We start from the raw sequence: 14083 nt of genomic DNA on the forward strand, positions 1-14083 counted from the left end.
AAGGGATGCTGGCCATGGCTTTGCCCACCACCAGCTCAGACCCCCCATACCACAGTTCTTGCCACAGCCAGTATCACATGGTCCTCAGCAGCAAAACATTTGCCCACTCCAGCTTTACAGGTTCAATGCAGGAAACCCCAGTGCATATTTGGCTGCTTAAAATGTGAATTGTTTCTGATAGAAACAAATGTTAGGAATACAGAACTGGGATTCAGGCAGTCAGGGTTCTAGTCCCTCACTTACTGGGTGACTTTGAGCCAGCCACAATCTTTCAGCCCAGCCTAACTCACAGAGGCATTGTTGTGGGGATAAGATTGAGAAGAGGGAGAGAATTGTGTAAGCTGCCTTGAGTCCCTTGAAAGGTGGGATATTGATCAATAAATCTAAATAATAGGAAATGTTTCCTGTGAAAATAGCCTCCCTGGATGAATGAAAGCAATTAAATTATTTCAGCTCAGCCCACTGTATGTTATGTTTAACTGAAGATCTGCCTACAAAATGGGGAGGGAAAATCTATCACAATACCTGTGTCACAGTCTGCTACCAGTTCCAGGGTACCTCATAGCAGGTAGCCATGATCTTACCTGGAGTTGCTTATGCAAATCTATTCACTTCTGCAGCTGCGAACAGCAATGATCAATGGAGAAACAGGTTATCTCTCAATGGATGTGAAAGTGCCTGTGGACAAAGGGGTGAGTGTATGTTTGCTTGTTTTTATGTCCGACCTTTGGATCAAGCCAACTTGCACATAATAAACACAGATTCTCATAATATCTTGAGCAGTAGCAATAAATGATGCCATTCAGAACAAGTATTTAAAAATATAAAACTGACATGTTTAAACTATTTAAGCAATCCATAAACCTACCTAAAACGATTCTAAAAGCCACTGTATGGTAACATGTTTTGTCCAACCAAGATTTCATAGAGTTCCATGCAAGGTTTTGAAATTACTCAATCTCCTGAATTAAGTAGGCCTAACTAGATTAGCCTTCCAAGTGCAGGACAGGTTGCAGTAGCAAGGCTACAAAGACAAAGAAGTAAGAACAGCTGTTCTCCTGTTTTTGAAAACAGATTCTAGTTTTAGTTGGTGTATGACTCCAGGTCTCTTAGAAAACAGAGAACAGCAATAAAGAAAAATACAGCAAACTTTTATCTTAGCAAAGCTGGAGATAAATTTTAGGTGGTACACAGGGACACAGTTGATAGAAATCAAATTGGATAATATTAAGTGGCTAGAAGGGGCTTGTCACCTAAAATCTCTTCTAAAGTTTTGCAGTAATAGACAGTGGCAGGTCATCTTTAGATGTGTGTGGCTGTTCTTCAGGATGGCATGGGATAGAGGAATACTGCCTAGTATTCAGACAGATGACCTTTAGGCATACTTACAGCTTCACATTAATTTTACTAATAAGTTTTCTTTGTGCATTGGAGATAACCTGGCTTCAGTAATCTGTGTTTTTGTAATCTCTAAATTAGATTACTCTAACAAATTCTACATGGGACTATCCTTGAACATAGTTCAGAAGCTGCAGCTGGTACAGAACATGGCAACCAAATTAATAACTGGGACCTGGAGATGTGAACATATAAAACCAATTCTGGCCTGCCTACATTGGCTGCCTGAGAGAGAGAGAGAGAGAAATTGTGTTCTTCAGATGACCTTGCCATGCATTTTCCTTTAAAACTGAAAGATTTCTTACAGATTTGTACTGCAGTAGTTTGAGTTATTACCCTGAAGCTCCCCAAGCACAATACAGTGTTTCATTTCTAATTGCTGTATGGCATTTGTAGGCACCTAATTAGTTCTCTCCCACCCACCATCATGTTTATGTCTCTTTCCCCTGTTATTACTCCTCGGGGTTTTCTGTTCCCATATCAGCTATGTCTTGGATTTTTTCCAGCATGCATGTTTTTCCAAGGGCAAACATGTTTCTTCTTTCTTGTCATCTGGAGTCAGAAATGATTTTTTTTAAGATTACTGAAAAGTGATTTGATGAGAGAGGTTGCTTTTCATAGTGTGTACACACACAATCCTATGCATGCTTTTTTTGGGTTTGTACTGCAGCCCCCTCTGGTTAAAGAGACTTTGCAGGTTTTTGAAACAATTGCAAAACCTACATAACCAGAGGGGAAGATTGGACATGTATATGTATCCTATACAACAACTATCTTCTAATGTGCCTTCAACTGTCTTTAAAAGAACAGTGACCTGTTTCCAGTCTTACTAGTCTTAGTTCTTGTGCATTATTTGTACCCTAATATATGCAGTTCTTTCAGATTCTTGATCTGTACATTTAGTTAGCTAACTATATGTTCATTTTCTCTCTCAGATCCTGCAAAAAATACTGTAGATGTTAACAAAGAATGGTTCTAAGTGGGATCTTTATCATGATCTACTTGTACTCCCTCACTCTTCAACATGCCCACGCACATTTCAGACTGTTTGCTGTGACTTTGTGCTTATAGACCTTCAGTCAATTTTTAAGTTATACAAAAGCTAACTTTTAGACTGTATTAATTAAATATTAGCACTGAGATTTTGAGAAGTGATACAATCCTCTGTGTAAATCTATGTAGATTATATTGACTTTTTTGCTGCAAGAGTTAAGGTCAGTACTCAGACAAAATCAACAGAGGGAAAGGAAGAGGACAGAGCACAAAAATGTTATTCTAACCTGGTGTTCTCCAGATGTGTTGGAGTACATCAGAATAGGGAAGGCTGTTCTAATTCATTCATGTTTGGCTTGCATTTCTTGTAGCTTTTAGTGTCTGACAGAAAGGTTGCTCAGAAAAATTTAATAGAAAAAGTCATACTGTAAGAATTACTTTGCGATATAATGTTCTCTGAAGAACTTTATGTGGTCTTCTATAATCAAAAATTGTTAAAACAAAAAAGAGAGTTCATTCATTATTCCTAGTGCCATTTTGGCTTTTGGGATCATTATCATAATCATTACTAGAATTTCTTTGCTGTCTTTCGAAATTTATCCAAAATGACCCATATGCAAAATTAAAACATTTTAAAATGTTTTTAAAATTATTTCATTTAAGATTACAAAACTAAAGCATAAATCTAAAACGCATCCAGCCCTTCTCTTGTGCAATTCAGTACACTGTGTGGCATGGTAAAGATTCCAAAAGATATAAAATATGAACAGTTATCAAGGTGAAGTAGGTAGAATCTGAGGACTGAGGAGTGGGCCAACATCCTTGAATCCCTGTGGCTGCTCGCCACTCAGTCCAAGCCTTTTTCTTCTCCTATCCAAGAAACCACCTGATCTGTATGGCAGCATGTGCAGAGTTGTGGCCTTGCTTGGCCAGTTAATGAAGCTAGTTGCAATATTTCTAAAATGCTCAGCTGGCAGCCCGGTTGCAAATCTCCCCTGCAGCACCAAGCTGTCCCTGTGAAGCATGGACCATTTTGCCTCAAGTCCCTGTGATGCCTGCTGTCATTGTGCCAGATGGATTTCCAGTACACTGAGGATTAGTGCTTAACTGGCAGGAGGGGCAGTGAGAGATGGTCTCCCGTGACTGCAGTGGGAGTGCGAATGAGCCACTAGGACAGAGACCGCTCTCCTTCTGTTTGCCACCTTACCTCCCTCGAGTTCCCGTCCCAACCCCATCTGTAACTGCATTAGCCCATCTGCTGGGTGGTTAGATCTGCCACTGCCAGAGGTTTGCGGAGTGTTTTGTAACGTTTGGATACATTAAAGCAGGACTGGATCATGCAACTCACTAGCGTTGCTGCCAGTAGTATTTCCTTTCTAATTCTCTTGCTTTCTCCTGCAAGAAGGGCATTCCATAGGGTGGCCATGGGTCCTTTGTTATGGAGGACGGTTTTCTGTTTGAAGAGCTGCCAAAGGACCATCCTCTCATTGAAGAGGTCCTGTATTTGAAAGGGTGTCCTGTTCATTTCCAGTTTTAAGGTAAAGAAGATAGGAATTACACATGGGCAGCAGATTGGGCAGGCAGGCATACCACCTGGTCACAGTGTTCTGCGTTATGGCTACCTGTGCAAATAAATCAGCTTATGGGCATTTTATGCAAATTGACATCCTCTTTCCTGGTTATGCATTTCCTCTTTTTGGGTGATTCATAAGTGGCCACTGTAGCCTCTTATTTACCTGGGCAGCTAAAAGGGTGTAGTGCAGAAAGTTTTGAAGCCTTGTTCCCACACATTGTCCTGCTTTGAAAAAAGCCCCCTCAGCACAAGCTGCCAGTTAACAGTGGGACAAGTAAGTATGCCATGCTGGTGTGCTCAGCTCTGCAAGCTCTCCTGATCAAATTGCTGTGAATAGAATGGAAGCCTTTACCTCAGTTCTGGTTGTGCCCTCACTTGCTGCCACCTGCTGCTGCTTCCCCAAGGACAAAGGAGACTCATCTTGGGAAATGGGGGTGGAGTAGCAGGCAACACAGGGCTTGGCTTATCCGTCAGTGGGAGAGATCCAAATGCGCAAGAGAGATCCTTTCCTACAGGGATTGATGGGCTGTACTACAAGGCGCATCATTCCTGGTGGGAGCTGGCAGCATAATTTTTAGCCAGAGGAGAAATCCATCCAGGCAGCTCTGATTGTTCTTACCAGATATCCACTTTCCCTTCTCAGGGTGAGGCATTGCTCTTTTCTTGAGGGAGGGGTTATCAGGCAGAGTAGAACTGACATCTAGCCCCTTAAGCATGAAGGTCAAACACTTAGAGGATTTCCTCAAAGTTTTTGGAATAACAGACTTAAAGACTCAAGCATTTCTCAACTGTATCATCAACAGTTTCTTTGGAACCTTTCCATTTTCTCTAATGAGCTTCTGTTCTAACAATTTTCTCATCATCCTCTGATCTTTCTTCTGGCCTACATCTTTTGGTGTCATTGGCTTATCTGCTGTGATACCACAGTGGCCCTAGATAGTGGACCCAGCCCATCTGTGACATCAGGTACTTCAAAGGCAGTGGATCTGACTGTTAAAGAAAACTATGAAGTTCAAATTCTAAGACATATTAGGAACTCTTTGAACTCACACCAGCTTGTCTTATAAATGACAGGCAGAAATTACTCTTGCTGATGAAAATATATAATGAGAAACAGGACACTAAATAGCTAAGCAGGCAGGTTACATCTTTTATACATTGCAGAATATGTGCATCTTGAATATTAAAAAAGAACATTTATTCAAAAGTTAATTGGGCAGCATATTTTTGAAGTTAGTGCAAGAACTTACACTTTTATGAGTAGCAGACACCATCCTAGAAGAAGATTTTTCTCCTTTCCCCCTTCCTTTCCCTCCCCTCCCCTCCCCTCCCTCCCTCCCTCCCTCCCTCTCTCTCTCTCTCTCTCTCTCTCTCTCTCACACACACACACATTCAAGAATGCCTCTTCTCAGATGCTGCATACTTGGATACATTTATGGATTACCTAAATACAAAGAAATTGTGTTTTGCTTCTCCCCCAGTAGCATTCAGTAGTGCTGTTTAAATTAAGTCTTAGTCAATTAACAGCCCAATCCTTTACATGTCTGCTCAGAAGCAAGTCACAGTGCATTCCACAGGGCTTTTAGTCTCAGGTTTTCAGGATTGCAAACAGGATTCTGTTGGTATAGTCGCTTAACATTCATGTAATTAATTGACTAAGGCTGTGGCCATATGCACACTTAACCTGGTTGGAAGAAATCTTGTTAAAAACAGTGGAGTTAATATGAATAAGGCTATGCTGCAAGATTTCTTTAATCACACGACTCTGCTAGCTTTCTCAACTCCCATCTGGCAGAAAAAGAAAAAGGAAGGAAGGAAGTCTTTTAGCATGGAAGTTTTTCCAATGCTACTCCTTAGATGAGTAGGGAGGCCATTTGGAGGGATGCCAGCTGCCCTTTTAGAAATGCAGCTCCCTTTTAAGAGATGAACCACACTTCTGCTTGTATTATATATAGCTCTGTCTATATATCTATAATACTGTATAGCCTTTCTCTGCACTTACATTATAATATCCCTTTCAAGAAGCACTATATGGATTTTTTTATTCATTTGTTTTCTCCTCACTACCAGAAACGAGTTCTGTTCCTCACTAATGACTATTTCTTCACGGATATCAGTGGCACACCTTTTAGGTGAGTGCACAGATTCTTTGGAGGGGCCTAGGCTGCCTTTCTTCAGTGGGAGATTATTTATTAATCATGTTGACTTGGCTTTGGGAGGGGCCATAACTAAGCAGCAGAGCACATGCATTACATGCTGAAGATACCAGATTAAACCCCTTGCATCAGGTAAGAGATAATGGAGAAAGGTAATTCTTTTGCCTGTGACTTTTGAGAGCCTGTGCCTGTCTGAGTAGAAGCCCCAGTAGGGGTAGATGGACAAGTATTCTATGCTGGTATAAGGTATCTTCTTGTTCTTCTCTCTTTATTTAAAGAGAAGAGATGGTCTGCACCACTGAAATATGACTATGCTCTTAATTTTTTTCTGTCTGGGTCTTACTCACTGGCATCGTAGCAAATTTAGAAGGGCAGGTGCTCATCTCAACAGTCCCCATATCCATAAACCATCTGACTGAAAATGAACATTTAAGAGTGTGTCCCTATGCTGCTAGACACTGTCCAGATGGCCACAGGATTGGAGTCTCAGCTCTGATCTCTGAGAAGCACTGCAAGCTCGAAACTGGCACTCCAAATCTGAATCATCCTTGAAGCTGGAATGGTTCTTTGCATGTTGACTGTGTAGTCAAGGTTGAAAGAGTGATCTCAAAGCTGGCATTCTGCAGGGAGGAGGGAAGCATTGCTGTCCTATGAAGAATCCTTGTTTTAAAGGGCAGGAGGAACACCAAGGCAATACTCCCTTCAGTGCTCCTTTCACCCTCCACTGGAAAGCTCAGTGGATGCCTCCAAGCTCAGAGGGTTACAGGCTGCCACTTTGGATGGCACTGCAAATGTCTTACCTTAGACTTACTGAGCCCAAACCATCCCAAGGGAGAATACAGGTGAGCAACGGAGTGGTTGCAGGACACTGTCCAGAGAGAGAAGGCAAATGTTCTCTCCAGAAAGCACTAGGCCCATATTCCTTGCTGCAATGCCTAAAGACGCAGGAGCAGCTTCATGTGTTTGCCCACTTTTCCCCCCATCCCACTCCAAAGCAGCAGAGCTTGGATAAGGTATGATGCTGATGTCTGTGTGTCAGAGGCCTCTCTGACCGGGGTGTCCTCCTCCCCTTTCTTTACCAGCCACCGCAGGGCTTCAGGAGGGAGCAAAGAATTTTTTTCCCTGTTTGATTGCGTCTCACCTGTAAAAACAGCTTTTCCCTCAAAATAAGAGGTGGTTTGGCCCATGGTCAGGCATGCTATTATAATAAACTCATTAGCCATAATGGGGGCACTTAATATATTGGGGATTAATGAAGAGCAACGACATCGTATCTCTTCAGGATTGTGTGGTACAATGAGTAGGCAGGGATGGAGCTGGGAACTAGCCATGAACATCTGGTGTATCTCTATAAATCTAGGGACTAGCTATATCCCACCAGAGCACCTGTAATGAGAGGAAGGCATCACAAGGTCAGCCCTACCATTAGGGAGAGTGAGGCAATCACCTTAGGTGTCTGATAGCAGCCTCCCAACTGTTTCTCCTGAACTCCTGAGCTGTTCTCTATATTGGAGGTCAAAGCTATATATGCCACAAAACATGTTCTGGACTGTCTAAAAGCAATGGTGCATTCACCTAAAAGTAACTCATTAGCCTCAACTCGTCCAAGCTTTTGCATGACTGGCCAGTGCGTTGCCCCCCCCCCACACACACACACTGCTTGGACTGGCTGTGACTTGTTTTTTCTAAACTAAAACCTCAGTTTTCAGGTTTTATTCCAGTGTTGACACATTGTGATAAATAAGTGGGTTTTGCGTTGCAGGTTGGGCACTTGGTCACTAAAAGGTTCACCATCACTGGGTGAGGGTTAGAGAAATGAGGTGTCCTGGCATGATTTTGATGGTTGGAATGTGTTTAGAAGGGGCGGACATGATGAGCTGTGCAGAAAAAGCTCCTCCAGGAAGGCTTTTTCAAAATTGCCCTCTTCAATGGAACTTTAGCCCTATATTAGGGTTAGGGGAGTGCACCAAGTAGGGTTAGAGCAGTGGTGGTGAACCAGTGGCACACATGCCACAGCGGGCACACAGAGCCCTTTGTGTCAGCATACAAGCCAAGTCGCCCCAGCATTGCCCCAGCAGCCAAGCATCGGATAACAGCACACATAGGGTCCATGCGCATGCTCAGAAAGAAATAGCAGCACCAGGCGATGATGTCACAAGCCACAAACCATTAGCTGTGACTCATCTGAGCTTTCTCATGGCTGGTCATTGCGCTACCAAGGATACACACACACACACACGTACGTTTGCTTGGACTGGGTGTGATTTTTTTTTTTTCTAAACTAAAACCTCAGTTTTCAGGTTTTATTGTAGTGTTAGCACTTTGCGATAAATAAGGGGGTTTTGGATTGCAGTTCAGGCATTCGGTCTCTAAAAGGTTCACCATCACTGGTCTAAAGTAACCTCTGGCCTCCTCAGGGGTGCTGGATGACTATCATCCCGTCATCAGTGCTGAAGCAAGCGAGATTCATTTGCCAGTCCAGCCAGTTTCTGTATGTGGCATGGGGAGAAAGTGTCGTCTTTTCCTTTGCTTCAGGAAGCAAAATGTCTTGGGCTGGCCCCGAGACATATCCAGCACCCTTTACTGTATTTTTGATGTAACACAAGTAAGATTGTAAGAGCTAACCAGGCACTGATGCTTGCATCCAACTTCAGCCTTCTTGGCCTTGTGTCAGCAAACAAACTTGGTGCATTTTGAAGGAAACATCAGTGCCTGGCAGAGATGTTGGAAAAATTCACAGTGGTCTCAAATGAGTTTGGATTTCTGTGAATCTAACCCACAGATTTTGCAGCAGACTGGCTTTTCCTGAGTGCACAGATACCACAGACTTGTGTATTTTTAAAAACTTTCTGTAATTATATGCTAATCTAGTTATACAAAATACAGAAAATAAAAACAACTAAACATGTGCATTTCCTTCACATAGATTAAATGTATAGCTTGGGGGGGATTTGTGTATTTTGGGGGACTTGTGTACTTTTGGAAGAGAACATTTGCACAAAATACAATTCTGTCAATGAGCAGATGATGGAATGAAAAGCTCTTGAAAATCTGCAAAACACAGATGGAATGAGACTGTCATACTTCAGGCGCATCACGGAAGGCCAGGCTCACTGCAAAAGCAATCATGCTAGGGAAAGTTGAAGGCAGAAGAGGACGAAGTTCAAATATGAAATGGCTCAATTCCAAAAAGGAAGTCTTTGAGTTTACAAGACCTGAGCTGGGCTGTCAAGGACAGATCATTTTGTAAAGCATTCATGCCTGCGGTCACTGTAAATTGGAGATGGCTTGATGGCATGTACAACAGTCCTAGTTGTTGGCTTACTAATTTCCTGTTAAAACTCAGTGAACAGTAGGGCGATGAATGAAACAATACTTGGCCAGAGTCAAGGACTTGACTAAAGGATTAATGGGGATTCATTTTGGCCATTCCCACATAGTGTGTCTCTCTGTTCTGCTTCCCTGGATGCTCAAGGCTTGCCCTACCATTAGGCAAGGTGAAAAAGCTGCCTTAGTCAGCAGCTCCTAGAGGTTTGCCAACAGTAGCAAAATGCTCGGTAGATGGCTTCCCTTGCGTCCTCAAAACTCATCTACAGCCATGAGGTGCAGTTAAAGATGCTGTCTCTTGCCTTCCTTGGAATAAGGTTCTTTTGTATGTGGAGTGTGTGTGTGTGTGCGCGCGCGCATGTATGTGCGATCTTTTCCTTTATATCTAGGTCAGCACTGCACCTACCTGCTGAAATGATATTCTTGCTAATTTGGTATGTACATGTTTGGTCTGGGAGATGATGTCATCATATATGCTGTGAAAAGTGTGGCAGCACTCTCTGTTTCACTGCACCACTGGTGTTATTTATTTTATAGTCAATAACAAGGCTAATGAGACCACAGACTGTAGACAAAAGCCAATCTGAAATAACGTGGGTGGGGGATCAATTTTCAAGTGACTGCCCTCATTTGGAATACAGATGGCAATTACCACCTATCAAACTAGAGCTCACCAGGTCTTAGCCAAAATTTGGAAAAAGCCTATAAAAGGTGAGGACAGTTACCTTCATATATCTGGGATTAGGGAAAAGGGCATCTAAGGAGAAGGCTTGGTGTCTGAGGAGGCTTCAACTGCAACATGCTTAATTTTAAAAATTAAGCATTGTCCAGATGATGCCAGCCAGCAACTGAGAGTCATCTGCACAGTCAACTTGTCTTGGCCTCCATAGAGAGACATTTAAATTGTTTGATTATTTCCTGGGCTAGCCTAACAGGTTAGATTGTGGCATTTTTCATTTTTATGCCCTCCTCACTGTTTGTGGCATACTATAGTCTGATTAGTGTATACTATAGTCTGGGTACCTATAGTTTGTTTGTGGCATACTATAGACTGGTTACCTCCTTTAGTCTGAAGGACGTCTGCCTTGAAGACAAATTACATGTTCAGAAATATCATGTGGCACAGCCACATGGTATTTCGGGATTCTACCCCTTTTGGGATTCTGCCCCTTCAAAATGCAGGTGCTCTCCCATATTAAATAACAGAAGTTCCTGGACACCAGGGAGAATGATGCGGCTAGTATTTCATGAGCAGAAAATGTTTGACATGGGAGAAAATGTATCCTATATACTAATAGCAACCTGTTTCTCTGAGTGTTGATCTGTATGTATTCAAAATGACACCATCCACACCCAAGCATGACTTACCAGCAAGCTCAGGGAAACCCAAAGATCTTCCCATGTACAAAAAGGGGGGACTTTTGAGAGGAGAAAACCCAAAATATCCCAATGGGGGCAGGCAAGGGGGTAGTCAGTGACCAGAAAACACTGATTACAGGGAAGCAAGAACAGAAACCAAGGAGGGAAAGACAATGAAAAGAAGTAGCCTAGGAAAAAGACATGGCTGGCTAGTTGGAAACCTGAGTAGGAATAGCATGCACCACATTTTGTTGCAGGTCCTACGTTTTCATATAATCTTCCATCTTTCTTCTGAAGTGCTACAGCAGCAGCTATATGATGTAGTATTTGTGAATATCATGTTTGGCTGTTCAGGAAATAGTTCATTGTTGGGTTCCTTCTTGCCTTAGAGTTATGTTCCTGGCCAGTTACATACCTCTAATTTGGAAAATAGAGCTTTTGTGGCAAATGCTTGAAAATTTCAAAGCTGCATTCAGTTGACTCTCTCAAAATACAGCTTTTGAGGGGTTTTATACATTCTGGATTTCTGCAGGCAGGAAATGAGGGGGTGCCTGAATATTAAGTGCGAGATAAGCATTTATCACACTAGTAATTTCATCACATGGTATACACCTTTATATGTCTACTTGTGAGCCAACATGTTTTATCTTCCAATAGCTTGGGAGTTGTTCTGTCACGAGGATATGGTGAATACATCCTACTTGGGAACACTTCAGTGGAAGAAGGTAGGTTGGATGTTACAATTTTATCGAACAATTGTGCAGAAATGGTGGATCACTCCTTTGTTATGCCACAGCTGGGCTTTAATTATGTTTCAAATTATTCTTTCTTTGCTGCAGCCTTCCTGCCTTGCTTAAACATATCCCTGTTTGAATGAGTAGCTTGATAGTAGAAACTTATCAGTTAAATAACAAAACCTGATTCAAACATCTTTTGGGACTGCTATATAGAGAGAGGGTTGGTACGAATATATAAATTAATTAAATTTAAATAACGCAATTTTAAATCAATTGTGTCCCCAAAATTGTAAGATCTCCACATTTCCCAAATCCCCACCCACTACAACTGGCCACAAGGACCATGCACTGGATGTTTCTTTTGCCAGGGATGTGCTAGAGCAGTGTTTCATAAACCTTCTGGGCTCTTGCTTCTGAATTTCTTCTACCATGTGCCATTGTATGGAAAGATCTGTGGACTAGCAGTCCAAATAACTGCTTTAACCAAATTCCTGGTCATTAGAAGAAGAAGAAGAAGAAGAGACCAGGACATTTGATTCCCTCCTAAAAACACAGAGCTTTCATCAGAAGCACCTCTTCCGGAAGTTAATTCTTTCAAAATCAGATTGTGGTGATGGGGCAGTGAGGGATGAAGTCATTCCTTATTTACCAAAATGTATTCCAACTATTTGAGCCTTGGGTCTTAGAATTAGGAATTTTGTAACTCCGGATTCTTGAATACCTGACTTTATGTCAGGTTCAAACCACCTTGGACCTAAAGGCATTTTTGATTTTCTGTCTGTAACAGACATTTCTCTTCTTTGTGTATAGAACAAAGTAGGGTATAAAAAGGGAACTCCCTGTATTCCTGCTAAATTCTTTTGACATACTCGCAGCCTTAAGGATACTTAAGGTGAGAGGTTTCACTTGTTATTTTTACCTCCTTTTCTGAAAATTTAACTTTCGTTCAGTTTCAGTACCTGGGGAAAATACATGGTATAAAACTTGACCTGCATGTAGAGGGATCCACAAAGTGGTGAATAAATGAACCTTTACTGTACTGTTTGCCTCTTGCTTTCAGGTTTGCATGATTTGCTGCAGCCAGACTTGACCTTGGCCGATGAGTGGTACGTGGCAGGAATTTTTCTGATTGTTGGACTTGATTGTTTGCTTTTTTTCCTGATTGTTGGGAAGGATGAGATGTAGCTGCTGTTTTGTTTTGGTTGCTAACCACCGATGACCTTGAGAAAGAACGTTTTCCATGCAGAAGACATCCCCAGTTGAAATATCTTAGTGGTGTTGGAGGAAAGGAATTTTGCCTGGGAGTATGCTTTCAGAATACATTGATGGCATTGCCCTCTATGCACCTGTGATCTGACTTGGCATAACACAACTTCAAAGATCTGTATCCCATCCAAAAACCACACTGTGTTGTGTTTAGCTTTTTATTTAGTTGCTAATTCATGTGCACGGCAATTTATATTTAAAAGGCTTAGACACCCTCTTAGGAATCCTTACAGTTTCCTGGAGGCTTCTTTATTCTTCTTGTAACAAGGAATGGTTCAAATATTACACTGTGGCACTTTTTCAGACATGGAAGGTGGCCTATAATTGGGTCACTATTACTGCGAGTGATGCAGTGTGATAGTTGAGAGCTTACAGGTCTCACCCACAACAACTTCCTTAATTTCTGATATATACATTGACAATCATAGACCTTAATTCTGCTGGGGTTTATGCTCAGTCCGAGACATGCAGACCTCCTGTGTGTGCCCAAAAGTAGTGCAAAGGAACTTCTGAATCACATATTTCTCTCTCTTCTCTTTCTCTCCCTCTCTAGGATTTATTGCATTACTGATATTGATCCAGATCATAGGAAGCTGAGCCAACTGGAGGCAGTAATTCGTTTCCTCACAGGAGAAGAGCCTGACCTAGAATGTGAGTGCTGAAAAGTATAGATATTAATCAGTATTATCCTGGGAACTTGTACATCAGCAGTAAGAGCAACCTTGTTTGGTTAGGAAGTTTAATGGATTCCCTGTGTCCTGATTTTAACACCCAGAGGTAAAACTTGTGGCAGATGAGGTTTCTAACTTGCATGTCATATCTAGGAACCCTGTTATGATTGAAAGCCACAATACACAGGTCTACCACTTCTGCTACATGTTCACCTATGACTTACCTATTCATCTCGTAATTACTCTTGCTGCCTAGGCAACACCATGTTCCTATATGCCCTAGTGTATAGTAGGGAATTAGAAGGGACCTCAGAGGTCATTTAATCCAACCCCCTGCTGATGGAAAAAATCAGGTACTACAGCTACCCCAATAAGTGGCCATCCAGCTTCTATTTAAACATCCCTAGCAAAGGATAATCTACCATCTTTTGAGGTGGACAGCTATTATGAAATAGCCCTGCTGAGGTCCTCCCCCCCCCCCCCACACACACACACACTAATCTAATCCCATTGGTTTGAGTCTTGCCCTCTGGAGCAACAGAAAACAAATTTGTTCAATCTTCTCTGTGACAACCATTCAAATATTTGAAGTTGTCAGTCATA

At 42.0% G+C, this 14083-nt stretch overlaps 1 protein-coding gene across 1 annotated transcript in view; it reads left to right on the forward strand.

Annotated features, from left to right (window-relative positions):
* The window catches only part of CACNA2D4 (calcium voltage-gated channel auxiliary subunit alpha2delta 4), a 172033-nt gene that overhangs the window by 54761 nt on the left and 103189 nt on the right, over positions 1-14083 (forward strand). Inside the window, exons 18-22 of the mRNA XM_044416980.1 lie at positions 621-692; positions 6035-6096; positions 11464-11531; positions 12604-12649; positions 13363-13460. Coding sequence (XP_044272915.1) covers positions 621-692; positions 6035-6096; positions 11464-11531; positions 12604-12649; positions 13363-13460 — 346 coding nt within the window. The remainder of the gene's footprint in view (positions 1-620; positions 693-6034; positions 6097-11463; positions 11532-12603; positions 12650-13362; positions 13461-14083) is intronic.

This window comes from Varanus komodoensis, unplaced genomic scaffold, assembly GCF_004798865.1.
Source record: "Varanus komodoensis strain SLA01 unplaced genomic scaffold, ASM479886v1 scaffold85, whole genome shotgun sequence".
Classification (NCBI taxonomy): domain Eukaryota; kingdom Metazoa; phylum Chordata; class Lepidosauria; order Squamata; family Varanidae; genus Varanus; species Varanus komodoensis.